Source organism: Pogona vitticeps, chromosome 1 (genome assembly GCF_051106095.1).
Source record: "Pogona vitticeps strain Pit_001003342236 chromosome 1, PviZW2.1, whole genome shotgun sequence".
In the NCBI taxonomy this organism is placed as follows: domain Eukaryota; kingdom Metazoa; phylum Chordata; class Lepidosauria; order Squamata; family Agamidae; genus Pogona; species Pogona vitticeps.
In genome coordinates, this window is record NC_135783.1 from 80479131 (window position 1) to 80492340 (window position 13210).

Consider the following 13210-nt stretch of genomic DNA (forward strand, 5'->3'; position numbering starts at 1 on the left):
CATTTTGACCCTAAAGATTCTTAATCTATCATTTCTTAAATACATAAAAGGTTCAAGGAGTCAGTGCATTAAAAGAAGTTTAAAGCCCTTTCAGAGATTGACATGTCTGTCTTTATTTGTATGTTGTGTCTGTGCAATATCTCCAGTGTAACACAACAGCAGCTGTAGTCCACATCTCTCAGAACTGGTTTTCTAAAACAATTCTGTGTCACTTACTGCAGAATTGTGAGGTACAGCATTAATGTTATAAATTTCTCCATCCCATGCATCAATCTGATTGAATTAATTTGTTTTCTATTTCATATAAAATCGCTATAATTAAACCTACTGATCAGTCAAAGCTCTTTTGTGCTAATAGCAATTTCCTTGTTTCGTGTTTTTCATCTTTCCCCCCCCCCTTTCCTCTCGTTTTTTAAAACCCATAACCTCATGAGAACTTCGATCAAAGTATTTCTTTCTGTTTACTGTTCTTTGGTCTCTTCATAAGAAGGCAATGGATCCTGAAAGAGCTGGATGTGGTCATCATCCATGGAGGCCTTCATGGTGGCTTCCTCATAAGATGGAGGCAAACATACAGTAAGAAAGGCAGTTTCAGGCAGAAGAGTGGAATAGTGAAAGTTCTGTTCACTGCTCCAGGGCAGCACTGACAGGAAATCAGTCACCTCGTGCTCTGGAAGGGACTCTGGGAGATCAATGCTGAAGATCTGAGCCTGAGGGTTGCGACGTTGGCAGCGTCTGTACAGGAAGAGCAACAGGAATGCCAGAAACAGCATCATGGTAGCTGGTAGGATGATGCATAAGAATGGCTCTATATCTTCTTTGGTGGAGCTTGTTTTATGCTGACTCTGCAAGAACAACCGAAAAAAGGAAAGAGGTATCAGGAATTTGTTGATGCTCTACTGCTACCCTTCTTTAACACAATCTCTCATTGCAGCTCTCAGTAAGGTTACAAATCTAAAGGCTCTGGCTAAAGTATCAGGGAATTCTTATACTTCCCTGGATCCCAAGGCAGGAGACAAATCTCAGGTAGAGCAGTGGTGATAGAGCCAGAAATGTGATTTTTGTGTGTGAGATAAGTGAACATGAGGAATGTTGGGCAAACATTCTTAGCTGACATCAGGGATCACTGATCAACCCACAAGTATTTCTATATGTGTTGCACTTGAACAATGTCAGCATACCTTAAAGGACGGAGAGGACAGAACTGGAGAGAGAGGCTGGGGTACATCTACCAGCCCATTTGAAGCAAGATGGGAGAGAGTGTTAGCATTACACATAATGAGACTTCTTGTTGCACAAGGCATGACGAAGCCAGGCAGAAAACCAAGAAAATCTTGTGGGCTGACAGCAAGTCTCAGTATATACTGGAGGGCTTGGAGTCCCCACATGCCAAATACTGCATATTGTATTAAGACAAACATAGGACATGAGCCCTAGTAAGAATGATGGCAACTACTGCATCTGCTGGCTGTATTTTGCCATTTGTCTGACTGCTGAAAACAATTCCTTCCAGCTTCCTGGCTTTGGGTAGCCTTATTACCTTACTAGCCAGATTTTACCCACATACTGGGCCCAGTTACCCACATTTTCCTCATAGACCTCTGATCTAGGAAGAGTTTGTTTCATTTTCTAATAGAAACCAGAAAGGACTGTAGCACCTTTAAAAGTAATTTGTTTGGATTCCCCACCCCCATCCCCCATAAGCTTCCACATCTCCAAGCACAGTTCTTCAGAGGAATGTTTCTACAAGACTTCTGGTTTTTCATGTGCTACAACAGACTAACAGGGCTAATGTCTAGTTTTCCTCATTCTTCCAATCTTTGCTTGACCTGACCCCATTACATTACTACCATTGCCCGTCTCAAATTTTAGCCTTGAAATCTTTGGGAATCGGATGCCACTATCCCTGGCAACCCTCTTGCACACTTACTGTTCCATCAGGAACAGCAATTTAAAGTGTGTACATTACAATTAAGCAATTCTAAACTTAGCTCAGTAGATTTTGAAATGAGCTCTGCCAAAGAAAGTGAGATCCGGCCTGCCTGACAAAGTAGAGAAGCCTGCTTACACAAAATACACCAGCTTTTTGTTTTAAGTTCACCATTTCCTCCGAAGTCAATAGCATTTGGGGACTGGGGCATGTTCACCTTATGAGAGGGTGAGGCATTCAGAGGGCAGCTGGGAAGATATAAAGTGGGGGAAGTACCTTCCAACTTTGCCCTTCCACCAATGCTTCTTGGGTTCCAAGTTAAAGGCAATGGAATAGATCCAGAGCAAAAGTAGTTCTTGGGATGAGTTCTGTTCATGAGACTCTGGCCATTAAAAGGAGGAGAAGCTGAGTCTTGCCCGTTGCTCTGGATCCAGGCCAATATGGGTAGCTATGCATTTGATTTCTGCAGCCAACAGTAGCTTTATTGAAGTCAGGTTCATAAAATTGTTGGGCAAAAGCAGGAGTGGACCACATACAGATCTCCAGGGACATGTCTCCAAATATTTATTTTCCCCCAGCACTCCAAAGAAAGACTTTTTTTGAAAAACAATAGTATTTTGCCTGAAAAGCCCACATGTGCTGTTTAGGGGTATGGGGGACAATTTTGCCGAGGTTTTGAGGATCTTTCAGCATGTCTAAAAATTTGGCCGCTAAAGGATGCACATGGGATTTTTCAGTTTTAAAAAAAGTCAATTCAAATCTTATAAGAAATTTTGGGGGAGGTAGGGGTCATGAGAGTGATGTGACTGAAACAAGTCCATTGGATGGCTATGTATGGTTCCTGGACCTCTATAGGTTGCCCACTACTGGACTAAAGGAAGAATCAAACCATTCTTCCTGTAGCTGTACAGACCCAATCCAAGTCACCTCACCATCTCAGTCGATGTTCTTTGGCCTGAGGTAAAGGTAAAGGTTCCCCTTGACAATTTTTGTCCAGTCGTGTTCGACTCTAGGGGCGGTGCTCATCCCCATTTCCAAGCCATATAGCCAGCGTTTTGTCCGAAGACAATCTTCCGTGGTCGCATGGCCAGTGCGACTTAGACATGGAACGCTGTTACCTTCCCACTGAGGTGGTCCCTATTTATCTACTTGCATTTGCATGCTTTCGAACCACTAGGTTGGCGGGAGCTGGGACAAGTGACAGACGCTCACTCCGTTGTGTGGATTCGATCTTACGACTGCTTGGTCTTCTGACCCTGCAGCACAGGCTTCTGCGGTTTAGCCACAGCGCCACCACGTCCCTTATTCTTTGGCCTGAGGGTTGGTGCAATTTGGTGTATGCAAATTGGATAACCCTCTCTTCTGCATATAAAAACGTCTTGCTGCATCATTGGACACCAATTTATATCTTTGTTTATTGCCTTCACTACCATAGTACAGCCTCTTCAGCCTCTTACATCACAGCCAGCCCTTCTAAGGGTAATGTCAAGAGTAGATTTTCATGATGACACCATGTTATTCATCACCCCACTTATTTATTTATTTATTTATTTATTTATTTATTTATTTATTTATTTATTTATTTATTTATTTATTTATTTATTTATTTATTTATTTATTTGATTTTTACCCCGCCCCTCTACCCTCTTAGGGTAAGACTTCACAGTAGGAAAATTCTCTGGGCTGTGAATTCACACCCAGGAAGTTGGATTCTTCCCTGTGAATTCACTTTAGCCAACCACAAAGGAGTCAGCAGAGTGAGAGGAAAAATTTGCAATCAGTTCTTTTTTTTGGAACTTGTTAAGGCAGCTTCTGCTGTAGCCTTCCAGATTTGCAGGAGGCACAACTACAGCAAAGCTGCTTTAACAAATAGCAAACTGCTGATTAGCAATTTCCTCTTCCTGCCCCGTCCCCCCCCTTTGTCCAACTACATGTCTTAGCACAACTTTGTTGCAGTGCTGGCATAAAGGCTTTAAAAAGAGAGGAAAGGAAAGGAAAGAAACAGCATTATGAACAAAGATCCAAGGATATTTGAGTGAAACTGATCCATGCAAGTAGTTTTTGCTTCTTCTCTCCCAACATCACAAACCACCAGCATCCCTGCACATACTTGTCTGCATTCATTCAAGCAATCACACTACCTGAATCGATGTGAATGCATTTGCTACAAAAGAAATAATGAAGGAAAATAATTTTGATGGTGGGGGTGGGTGAGAGAAACTCCTGGCTGATTAATATTAACTTGTACATTATATAATAAATGCAAAAATAACAAGATTTTGACTATCCCAATCCCAGACCATTTCCTCTACTGTTTGCCAAATTAGTTGGCCATTAAGCTCTGTGCTATATTCATAATTCATTGGATTAAATAGTAGATGTTTTAAAAAGTTCATTTACAAGTGAAAAGGCATACAATGAATGCATGTAGTATATACTTACCTTAAGCCAAAGCTGGGACCATCCTTGGCCAGCATAGTCAATGGTAAGTGATGATGTGAGCTGTAATCAAGGAACATCTGGAGGATACTATATCTCTAGTTCTGTCTTGAATATTCTATCAAACTAGCTATATAGAGATTTATTTTATCTTATTTTACTTTGGACTGCGTCATTTAAAACATGCTAAAGGTGATCATGAACTTGAAAGTCATATACTGAGTTTGGTGATATTGCACGGGCAAAACTGGGCAGGTCAAGAAAAGTGATTTTTAAAGCACCATCATTTTTTTAGGGCAAGAGAGTCACATTAAAACAAAGCAAAACAAAAATAAAGGTTGCATTGTAAGAAAAGACCATTCCTGTAATGTCACAAACATAAACGGCAGCTCTGTCATCAAATAAATAAAATGTTCAGAGTCTAACACAATTTGGAGGTGTACTGGCAAAAGAGAATCCATTCCACTTTCCCCAGAGCAAAAGGAAACAGGAATTGCTGTTGTTTTCACTTTAAAAACACAGGGCCTTTCACAAAAGGACACTAAACTCACTAGCCATTTAAAATTAGGCACTGATAATTAATATCTCTGCAGAAGAGAGGGTAAAGTTAACCCTTTCCTCTCTCCCTGCAATTCTGATAAGAACTGCTGTTCTGGAGCTGGTATATCCACCGGAAAGAAATCTCCTACTGGTACCCATAGGTAACTGCACTTCCACAAATGTAGAAATAACCATGTGAATCTATCCAGAAAATGTCAATCAATACACCAAAATTCTCTGCACAATAACTGAGCATCCTTGAGAAAGGTCATGTGGAGGTTATTCTGTGTGCACCAACAGTACTGTTTACGTTTTGTTTTTGTCTCAAACAGGTACCTTCTTCCTCACCCCCCTCCTCCTATTATTTAATACTATCTTTGACATTCTGGCTTCAAAGAAAATATATGACGACACACAAGGAAGAAGGGACAAGTGCACCCGTCAGCAGAGCAAATGGCAAATTAGTAGGTGGTGCAATGCAGGGGAAAGTCAGGTAACAGCAGTGGTGCTAAAGGGTGGGGATATTTGTTTTAAGAAGTGAAAATAGGAAGGCATAATTGTTTATAGGCATGTCTGAAATGAACAGAATTAGAGAGGGCAGTGGAAAAGTTGGAGGAGAACTATAGTCAGGTTAAAAAGTAGTATTACTTTTTCTCCCATCAGACATCTATGGCAGCTTAATACTAGTTAGTCCACAGTTCCAAGCCCAGTAATGTATAAATAAATTGATTGCTTGCATCTGCCTCACTAGCTTTCCCAGAAATAATCACTGGAGCCCTGGGTGTCTATGCTCTCGAATGGTCATTACTATCTCTAAGTATGCATGTATTCCATTCAACTAAATGTTTTCTATGGCTTCAGTAAATGATGGAATTCACTCAGACAGGCTAACCTCTGATTTTCCTGTGCAAAGATCACTTCCAAATGGAAACACAGATGTGCATGTGCACACAGCCAGGTCAAATATAATAAATGCAAAAACATTTCTGTTTCACCATAAACATACGTGAGAGGAGGCTAATCAAATTGTCTTTCTGTGTGTGCATATAACAGAACCATAAACGAGGCATTTCACATGGTGGCATGTTTTTCCTGCACTGAAAGAGCCCATACATTTCTCTGTAGGGTTTATTGCTGAAATGGGAGTAAGGGTGGGGATGGGGAGGGAATGCCACTTGTGGCCTTCCAGATGTTGTTGATGGCAATGTCCACCACCTCTCAGCAGTAGCTAGGGCTGATGCAAGTCACTGTCAAACAAAATCTGGAGCACTGTAAGTTGCCCACTATAGTGTTGCCATATATTACAATTTTGTGTCAAATACCTAAGAAGTGCAATATGAAGGAAAGGAAACCGTTCTGCTTGTTATGTGGATGCATTTTGGCACTAAATTAAATAGTCAAAGGGTGACTAAGGGTGAGCAGAGGGGATTTCAGAAGCCTAAATGAAAAGTAAGACATGTACGGCCCCTTAATGACATCTTCATGATGTATACTCAACATCATAGTAAAATCCTACACAAGCAGCTGTTACTTCCATTAAAACAAATAATTTGTTAATATAAAAAAAATAAAAATAAAGGAAAGAAGTGACTTTTGTCTTTCATTCCATTTGAGTACTATTTGGGGGTCTAATGGCATTATCATAAATAGGATGCATTCCAAATGACTCTTAAGAGTGCCTTCTATCTTCTAGTTTTTATGTTTCCTCAGGGAAAACAGACACAAATCAATATTTCCAGATGCTGGAACAGTGAAAGCATTTTTGTGTATACTTTGGTATGAGTCATTGGATCTTTCTGAAAATCTTTTGCTTTGGATAAAAAGAAAGTGATAAGTTTGTCAATTATTTAAAATGATACCTTTGGTAGACACAACTAAGGCTGGACATAGACCCTATCATTTTCAGAAGCTCACCAGCTGTAAGGTCAATGTGTGTGTGTTATACTCGATCTGAATACAGTAATCTCTTTTTCTAACATGTGAAGAATTCTGTATTGTTTCACAAATCAGCAAAACTAGAGGCAAGAGAGGATAAAAGAAACATGCTCATACACAGAAGGGAGACCATGGCCTTACATTTAGACAGCCACACTTGCCAAAATCTTGTATACATCACCAGAAGGCACCTATTTTCAACCACTTTGAAATTGTCTTTTAAAAAACAATTGTCTGCTTTTAACTCAGATATCCTTCCATGGAACAAATGCAGCCATTTTATAACATTTTTTCTTTATATATAGCTATCTTACCCCTCTTGCTGTATGTTTTGTTTGGTAAATGAAAGGGGAAAGACATTGGATAAGATGCACATTGTTTTTCTAGAATGAATAAGTTGGGTTGCATGATTCCATAATTAGAAGGCAAAGCCTTCTTTTTTCAGGTACCTTTTAACACCAAAGATCAGCAAACTAAAACCTATTGGTTCACATGGAATTCTTTTGTGAAAGGAATGAGTTAGACTGCATGATTCCGTAGTTAGAAGGCAAAGCTTTCTAATTTAATTTACCTTTAAATACTAAGCAGTTGCAAACTGAAATTCTAAATTCTTCCTAACAAGAACTCCTTACTTAATCTAAAGGGGATTGTGTATATCCTGTTATTACAATGTTTTTCCTCCAGAGACAGGATTGCCTTAGACATTAGTCTTCTAAATTAAGCCCCTGTTTACCACTAGACTACCAGCCATCAAACAAAGCACCCTGGAACACAAGATACAGAGTTAAGGAAAACAAGGTGCTGAGACAGATGTCTTTCATGACTTAAGGGTGCACCTAGATATGATCTGACCTTATTACCTATTTGGCTCTAATCTAATGAATGGATAACATTCATTTTCAGTATTAAACACATATTTTTAGATACATGATATGATTATTCTAAAAAAATCATGATTTTTAGATACATGATATGATTATTCTCCCCTTCATGGATTGCTGCCTTGTCGTGGTGAAGGGGCTTGAGTAACTCAGAGAAGCTATGGGTTATGCCATGCAAGGACACCAAGATGGACAGGACATAGTGGAGAGTTATGACTAAACGCAATCCACCTGGAGTAGGAAATGGCAATGCCACTCCAGTAATTTTGCCATCAACGCCCCATGATCAGAAACAAAAGGCTAAAAGATATGACGCTGGAAGATGGGCCCCTCAGGTCGGAAGGCGTCCAACATGCTACTGAGGAAGAGCAGAGGACAAGTACAAGTAGCTCCAGAGCTAATGAATTGGTTGTGCCAAAGCCGAAAGGACGCTCAGCTGTGGACGTGCCTGGAAGTGAAAGGAAAGTCCAATGCTGCAAAGAAAAATACTGCATAGGAACCTGGAATGTAAGATCTCGGAACCTTGGGAAGCTGTAGGTGGTCAAACAGGAGATGGCAAGAATAAACATCGACATCCTAGGCATCAGTGAACTAAAATGGACAGGAATGGGCGAATTCAGCTCAGATGATTATCATATTTACTATTGTGGGCAAGAATCCCGTAGAACGAATGGAGTAGCCTTCATAGTCAACAAAAGAGTGGGAAAAGCTGTAATGGGATACAATCTCAAAAATGATAGAATGATGTCAATACGAATCCAAGGCAGACCTTTCAACATCTCAATAATCCAAGTTTATGCACCAACCACCATTGCTGAGGAGACTGAAATTGAACAATTTTATGAAGATTTACAACACCTTCTAGAACTGACACCAAAGAAAGATGTTCTTCTCATTCTAGGGAACTGGAATGCTAAAGTAGGGAGCCAAGAGGTAAAAGGAACAATAGGGAAGTTTGGCCTTTGAGTTCAGAACGAAGCAGGGCAAAGGCTAATAGAGTTTTGTCAAGAGAATAAGGTGGTCATCACAAACACTCTTTTCCAACAACACAAGAGGCGACTCTATACATGGAAATCACCAGATGGGCAATATTGAAATCAGATTGATTATATTCTCTACGGCCAAAGATGGAGAAGCTCTATACAGTCAGCAAAAACAAGACCTGGAGCTGACTGCAGCTCTGATCATCAGCTTCTCATGGCAAAATTCAAGCTTAAACTGAAGAGAGTAGGAAAAACCACTGGGCTAGTCAGGTATAATCTAAACCAAATCCCTTATAAATACACAGTGGAAGTAAAGAACAGATTTAAGGAACTCGATTTGGTGGACAGAGTGCCTGAAAAACTTTGGAAAGAGGCTCGTAACATTGTCCAGGAGGCAGCAACAAAAACCATCCCAAAGAAAAGGAAATGCAAGAAAGCAAAGTGGCTGTCCAACGAGGCCTTAGAAATAGCAGAGAGGAGAAGGGAAGCAAAATGCAAGGGAGATAGGGAAAGTTACAGAAAGTTGAATGCAGACTTCCAAAGTATAGCAAGGAAAGACAAGAGGGCCTTCTTAAATGAACAATGCAAAGAAATAGAGGAAAATAACAGAAAAGGAAAAACCAGAGATCTGTTCAGGAAAATTGGAGATATTAGAGGAACATTTTGTGCAAAGATGAACATGAAAAAGGACAAAAATGGGAGGGACCTAACAGAAGCAGAAGACATCAAGAAGAGGTGGCAAGAATACACAGGGGAGTTATATCAGAAAGATTTGGATATCCCGGACAACCCAGACAATGTAGTTGCTGACCTTGAGACAGACATCCTGGAGATTGAAGTTAATTGGGCCTTAGAAAGCCTGGCTAACAACAACAGTGGAGGTGATGACATTCCAGTTGAACTATTTAAAATATTAAAAGATGATGCTGCTACATTCAATATGCCAGCAAGTTTGGAAAACTCAACAGTGGCCAGAGGACTGGAAAAGATCAGTCTGCATCCCAATCCCAAAGAAGGGCAGTGCCAAAGATTGCTCCAACTACCGCACAATTGCACTCATTTCACATGCTAGCAAGGTTATGCTCAAAATCCTACAAGGTAGGCTTCAGCAGTACGTGGATCGAGAACTCCCAGAAGTGCAAGCTGGATTTCGAAGGGGCAGAGGAACTCGAGACCAAATTGCTAACATGCGCTGGATTATGGGGAAAGCCAGAGAGTTCCAGAAAAACATCTACTTCTGCTTCGTGACTATGCAAAAGCCTTTGACTGTGTGGACCACAGCAAACTATGGCAAGTCCTTAAAGAAATGGGAGTGCCTGACCACCTTGTCTATCTCCTGAGAAACCTATATGTGGGACAGGAAGCAACAGTTAGAACTGGATATGGAACAACTGATTGGTTCAAAATTGGGAAAGGAGTACGACAAGGCTGTATATTGTCCCCCGGCTTATTTAACTTATATGCAGAATACATCATGCAGAAGGCTGGACTGGAGGAATCCCAAGCCGGAATTAAGATTGCCGGAAGAAATATCAACAACCTCCGAAATGCAGATGATATCACTCTGATGGCAGAAAGTGAGGAGGAATTAAAGAACCTTGTAATGAGGGTGAAAGAGGAGAGTGCAAAAAATGGTCTGAAACTCAACATCACGAAAACTAAGATCATGGCCACTGGTCCCATCACCTCCTGGGAAATTTAAGGGGAAGATATGGAGGCAGTGACAGATTTTACTTTCTTGGGCTTTATGATCACTGTAGATGGAGACAGCAGCCACGAAATTAAAAGACACCTGCTTCTTGGGAGGAAAGCGAAGACAAACCTGGACAGCATCTTAAAAAGCAGAGACATCACCTTGCCAACAAAAGTCCGAATAGTCAAAGCTACGGTTTTTCCTGTTGCGATGTATGGAAGTGAGAGCTGGACCATAAAGAAAGCAGACCGCCGAAGAATTGATGCCTTTGAATTGTGGTGCTGGAGGAGGCTCTTGAGAGTCCCCTGGACTGCAAGGAGAACAAACCTATCAATTCTAAAGGAAATCAACCCTGAGTGCTCACTGGAAGGACAGATCCTGAAGCTGAGGCTCCAGTACTTTGGACATTTCATGAGAAGAGAAGACTCCTTGGAAAAGACCTTGATATTAGGAAAGTGTGACGGCAAGAGGAGAAGGGGACGACAGAGGATGAGATGGCTGGACAGTCTGCGAAGCAACCAACATGAAATTGACACAACTGAGTGTCAACTGTCATTGACAGTTTAGATATGCAGATGAGTATGTTAAAATACAGAGAATACTACAATTACGAAAAACACATGTGTGTTTGAGTGAACCTAGACATTCATATACACATTTACACTTGGGGCGTTTTGACTGAAATAGCATTGACATGGAATTGAATTTATTATCATTGAACACTTAGTAGTTCAGATCTTGTCACCAGTGCATTCATTTATCTAAGTTTTAGTTATAAACCTATACATATTCACTTGTAGTAAACCGCAGAAGTCATTAGGACTTACCTCTTAGTAGACGTGCCTAAGATTGTATTGCCAAATCTGGAATTAATTACACACAGAAATCTAAATTACTCTGAATGCCACTTTCCTAGTAGATTATAAACTAAACTACTTTCTAGATTTAGAATATTATGAAGTTATATTAATGTATGGTACAAGTAAATGTGCCCTTTAATTTTCTTTCTCTGTATATTTTCACATTATATACATGGCAGTGTCTTCATTTCTGTTAGACAATCAGAAATGCCATTTCCCCAGCGTTCTCTGAACTAATTTGTATATCTTAGGCAAAATAAATTGTAAACTGGCTATCACTTACTCTAACATCTGTGAAAAGGGTTGCACTACAGATAAAGAAAAAAGAAAAAGAAGGAGGCATTAATGAAAAACATTTTGAAATAAAATGACAGATGGAAGAAACATATTCTAGTTTTGTAATTGGTGTAATGTTTGAAATAAACTTTTAGATTCAAATATATCTCCCTTTCTCATTGTGGAACAAAGAAAAATGCCATGGAACATTAAGAATAATCAAAAGGAAACAATACATTCAGTTTTACGTGCTGTGTTATTCCACAATCACAATTCCATCAACATTGTCATTCAGACTTAGGCACACTCCTAAAACTACACATTCTGAAGGAGTGAACTTCCATTAAATGGAACGGAAAGAGGAGTTGAAGTTACAGACCTGAAGCTGTGTTTCCAGGAGTGGCATACCTGGCTCATTGGTTAACCAGTCATAGTTTCCCCGGTCAGCATGTCCAAATTTATTCCAGCTATTGCCCAAGAGCCACCTCATACTTTCATGGATGTGCACCTTTATCCTTTCTTCTTAGGTCAGGTCTTGCCTTTTGGGCTGCTTCTAAATATTGCTCCTCCTCCTTATATATTTCGTCCGGCTGGAAATGCTTCAGTTACGGACATATTAAAATCCTTCCCTACTGAACAGAAGCAAAGGAGGCAAAAGGAGTGCAGTGACCAAATGAATCTCAGTAGCGACTCCCTCTCCCAAGTCCAATCTCTCTGGATTTGCTTCAGTGGCCTACATTACCAGAAAAGCTGGCATCAGGTATCAGGGAAGGGTTAGTTCTCTGATTGGAGGGTTGCCTGCATTAGGATTATTACAGGGGAATTTGCATGAGAATCTGAGACCACATGGTCCTAACTCTGAGTGGGTAAATAATTTTCTAAATTTAGAAATCTAAATAAATACTTTTTCTAATTTGAAGGAGGAAAAGGGGGGGAGCACCCATGTCTAAAAAGAGAGAATGATGCGCTTGCATTTTGACAAAGAAGAAAGGGAGGAAAATCCACCAGATTTTGTTTTTTCATTTGGATGTAATGTAAATAGTAAAAGCGGTTTCTCAGTGGGCAAGCAAGGGCATAAGGCTGAAAGCTGTGCTGAATTATTTAGGAGTATTAGAATGTAGATGTTAATGATAAATCCGTAGAGAGGCTGCTGCCAGAAAAGGCTTTGGTTTCACCCCTGAGAATATATGATTGCTTTCAATAATGGCCACAACATGTCTGATGTGCTTAATTCTGCCCTTGGCTTTTTTTTAAAAAAGTCTAAGCATCATTAGATTTAAATTAGTTAATATAATTATTTAAAACAAACCAAAACTGAGACATTTCTCATGCCCTCTCTTCAAGAGGTATGCATTGTATATAGGGGACAACAGAGTATTTTTTGCTAAAATGTTGTCAAACTGCTATTCTTTTTCCTTCCTATAGTTTGATGACAATAGTCGCTTTAAACTTTGAAAAGCTTCTTGTTGCCATACTGAAACAGGAATAAAAATAGGAATAACTCTCTGTATCAGAATGCTTTCCTGATGCGCAAAATAGCCAAACTAGCCACAACCTAAGGACAACAACGAAGTAAAATTCTTCCATTAGAATTCCATCTCAAAAAAATTAATTGAGAGGCTTTTGTATTCCAAAATGCTGAACATGTTTAGGGTCTATCCAGACACTTTACC

The 13210-nt window shown here is 40.0% G+C and overlaps 1 protein-coding gene across 1 annotated transcript; it reads right to left on the minus strand.

Moving 5' to 3' along the window:
- Positions 1–391: 391 nt before the first annotated feature.
- SMIM28 (small integral membrane protein 28) lies at positions 392–12225 on the minus strand. Its single transcript, XM_072999828.2, has 2 exons — positions 11917–12225; positions 392–845 (listed from the first exon to the last, which is right to left on the minus strand). The coding sequence occupies exons 1-2, from the start codon at positions 12025–12027 to the stop codon at positions 462–464; spliced, it is 495 nt and encodes a 164-aa protein (XP_072855929.2). The 5' UTR covers positions 12028–12225; the 3' UTR covers positions 392–461.
- Positions 12226–13210: the final 985 nt, after the last annotated feature.